At 52.9% G+C, this 2,916-nt stretch overlaps 1 protein-coding gene across 1 annotated transcript; it reads left to right on the forward strand.

The window, feature by feature from the left end:
• Positions 1-10: 10 nt before the first annotated feature.
• LOC114028967 (immunoglobulin superfamily member 1-like) lies at positions 11-2,787 on the forward strand (the record flags this gene model as incomplete). Its single annotated transcript, XM_027843305.1, has 5 exons — positions 11-372; positions 1,087-1,386; positions 1,807-2,094; positions 2,507-2,623; positions 2,760-2,787. Coding segments are annotated over exons 1-5 (989 nt in total), but the record flags the coding sequence as incomplete, so codon positions are not given.
• Between the last annotated feature and the right edge of the window lie 129 nt (positions 2,788-2,916).

Here is a 2,916-nt window from a genome sequence, read left to right on the forward strand (position 1 = left end):
TTAAGGGGTTAAGGGAGGGGTGCTTGAAGGGTCAGCCTGACCCTGACATTTGGTGTCTCTCTTTCTCATGAGGACGACTGCCCAAGCCTACTCTGTGGGCACAACCTGGCCTCGTGATGGCCCCAGGGGCCACCATCACTCTCTGGTGCTCAAGGCCCAAACTGTCTTCCATTGAAGAGGTGACCTTTACTCTGTGGAAGGCCGGGACCCGGGAGGCTTTACAGCAGCAGACCTCAGCAGGTCTCTGGACTGACTTCTCCCTACCACCTGTGAGACCTGAGGACACTGGGAGCTACAGCTGTACCTACAGGGAACGGACAGTGTCTGCTAGAGAATCAGAGCCCAGTGAGGCCCTGGAGCTGGTGGTGCCAGGTGAGGGGTGTGTGGGCCCCAAAATAACTCTGAGTATGACCCCTGTGCTCTCAACCCAGACACGGGTGTCACAGGGACAAGAGCCTGGTGTCTACACAGCCAGCTCTACCCTGGGGCCTGGCAGAACTCAGGGGTCTTGGAAGAAGTGAGGCATTTCTATTCTGATCTAGAATCTGGGAAGAAAGGTGATGGTGGGGACTGTGTTGAGAGTCAGGAGAAGAGTCACAGAGACCCAGAGCTGAAAGAGGCCTTGGAGATTCTTGAGGTCAAAGCCTCCCATTACCAATGAGCAAACTGAGGCCCAGAGGGAGGGAATGACATGGCCAGGGTCACACATCAAGTAAGTGACTGAATCTGGTAATGAGTCCTGCCATTTCTCATGATCTGAGCCCTGGTTTTAGTCTGAGCCCTGGGCCTGTCTGTGACAGCCCAGATGAAAAGTGAGGGGTCATGACCTTCTCACCCAAGAGTCATCAGAGGCCCAAGACCAAAGGTTGGATGGGCTTCCTCAAATGTGAAAGTCTCTTTAGATTCCTGAATTGCTAGAGCTCGAACGTGCTGAGAAATCTTCTATTCCAACTCCCTCATTTACAGAGGAAATGACAGAGGCTCAGATGGAGCCAGTGACTGGTCCAAGGTCACACAGTAATGCAGAGGCAGAGCACACTTTGACCAAGGCGTCCTCCTTCCCAGCCCATGTTCTTCCTCTCACAGGCTCTCTGCCCAAGCCTTCCCTTTCAGCCCTCCCAGGCCTTGTGGTGGAGCCCGGGATGCATGTTACACTTCAGTGCCGGCAGCCCCATCGGTCATCCCTCTGGAGGGTGACATTCACTCTACTGAAGTTGGGGACCCCTCAGCCCGTGCAGAGCCAGAGCCCAGCTGGGACCTTGGCTGACTTTCCCCTCCTCTCTGTGAGGGCCCAGGATGCTGGCAACTACAGCTGTGTCTACTATACGAGGATGGTTCCATACCAGGTTTCTCAGCCCAGCGAGGTCCTAGAGTTGTGGGTGACAGGTGAGGGTGTGTCCAGGTTCCCAGGGAATAAAGTAGAAGATTGGAAGTCAGGATTAAGAGGGAGCCCAGGAAGTCTGAAATGGCATATTGGTGGGAGGGGGCTCTTTTGAGCATCATGAGGTAGAGGTTGGGACAGGGGCTGCTGGTACCTATGGAAGGGAAAAGAAAAAGGGGAAGAATGGGCCATCTTGGGTACTGTTCCAGGTTCTAGAGACAATGATGGAAAGAGAACATCTGAGGCTTAGCATCCACCCCTGCCCAAGAAGGTAGTTTGGGGCAAGGAATGACCAAAGAGCCAATGGAAGCAGGTGCTGATGGTCAGGGAGTTCTTCAGGAAACTCCGGGCTCTTGCTTCTCCTTATCCCCATTCCTCACGTGGAAAGGACCTTAAGATTCTCTGGCATCTATTTGTGTTTCCAGATGCACTTCCCAAGCCTTCCCTCTCAGCCTGGCCTGGCCCAGAGGTGGCCTCAGGGGCCAGTGTGACCCTCCGGTGCTGGGGGCCCTTAAGAGGTTCTAGGTTTGCTCTCTACAAGGAAGGAGATGACAAAACCCTGCCAGGCACAGATCCCACTCAAGATGGAGCCCTGTTCATCCTGACTCATGTGACCCTCAAGGACTCTGGCAATTACAGCTGCAGATACCAACTCAACACCAATGGAAGCTTCTGGACACAACATAGTGACCCCCTGCAGCTTATAGTGAGAGGTGAGAGGTGAGAGGCAGAACTCCACAGGACCCACTGGAGAATGCCAACAACCACTCCTCCTCTTCGGTCCTGCAAGGAATTGAAACCAAGGCCTTGGCTCTGGCCAAGAGACCCAGTATAAGAGACAACAGACATATTGACTCTTTCCTCAATTCCAGGACTTTAGAGAGTAAGGGTGTGGGCTGGGTCATGAGACTTCCCTCCTCTCATGCTCCCTGGTGACCCACACATGTCTATCCTGGTTTCTGGCTTTCTCACCCTAATTCCAAGAGATAAGCCCTCTCTGAGAAGCGTTTGTGTTTAACTGTTCGAGGGTGGTAGTGTAGACAAAATTCAGGGACAATTTCAGGGAAGGACAGGGTCCCCTCAGGACAGCGACTTATGAAGATTCTTCTCTCTCCCCCATCGCAGATTCACAGCCCAGTAACACCCTCCTCATTGTCCTCAGCTGTGTTTCCTCCCTCCTCCTCCTCCTCCTCTTCTGCCTTCTCTTGCTGGCACTCCTCTGCCAAGGATCCATCTGTAGGGGTGAGTGTGGCAAAGACAGAATGAAACCCCTCAGGGACTGAACAAATAAAGAAGTGGGTAAGGACTGGGCCCTCCATTTCCTCCTTTGAGATCTTCCTTGACCTTGCTTCTTCCCCTCTCATGTCTCTCTCACCAGGGTCTTTACCAGGAGAGAACCCTAGGAGGTAAGGAGACTTAGTTCTTCTTTTCATAGTCCCCTTTTCCTTCTTTCCCATGTAACCCTGGACAGAATCCATGGTGAAGAGAGGTTGCTCACAGAGGCTCCCAACTCTGTACCTATGTCCTATTTCCTA

The sequence above is a fragment of the Vombatus ursinus genome, unplaced genomic scaffold, assembly GCF_900497805.2.
Source record: "Vombatus ursinus unplaced genomic scaffold, bare-nosed wombat genome assembly UNPS02005037.1, whole genome shotgun sequence".
Classification (NCBI taxonomy): Eukaryota; Metazoa; Chordata; class Mammalia; order Diprotodontia; family Vombatidae; genus Vombatus; species Vombatus ursinus.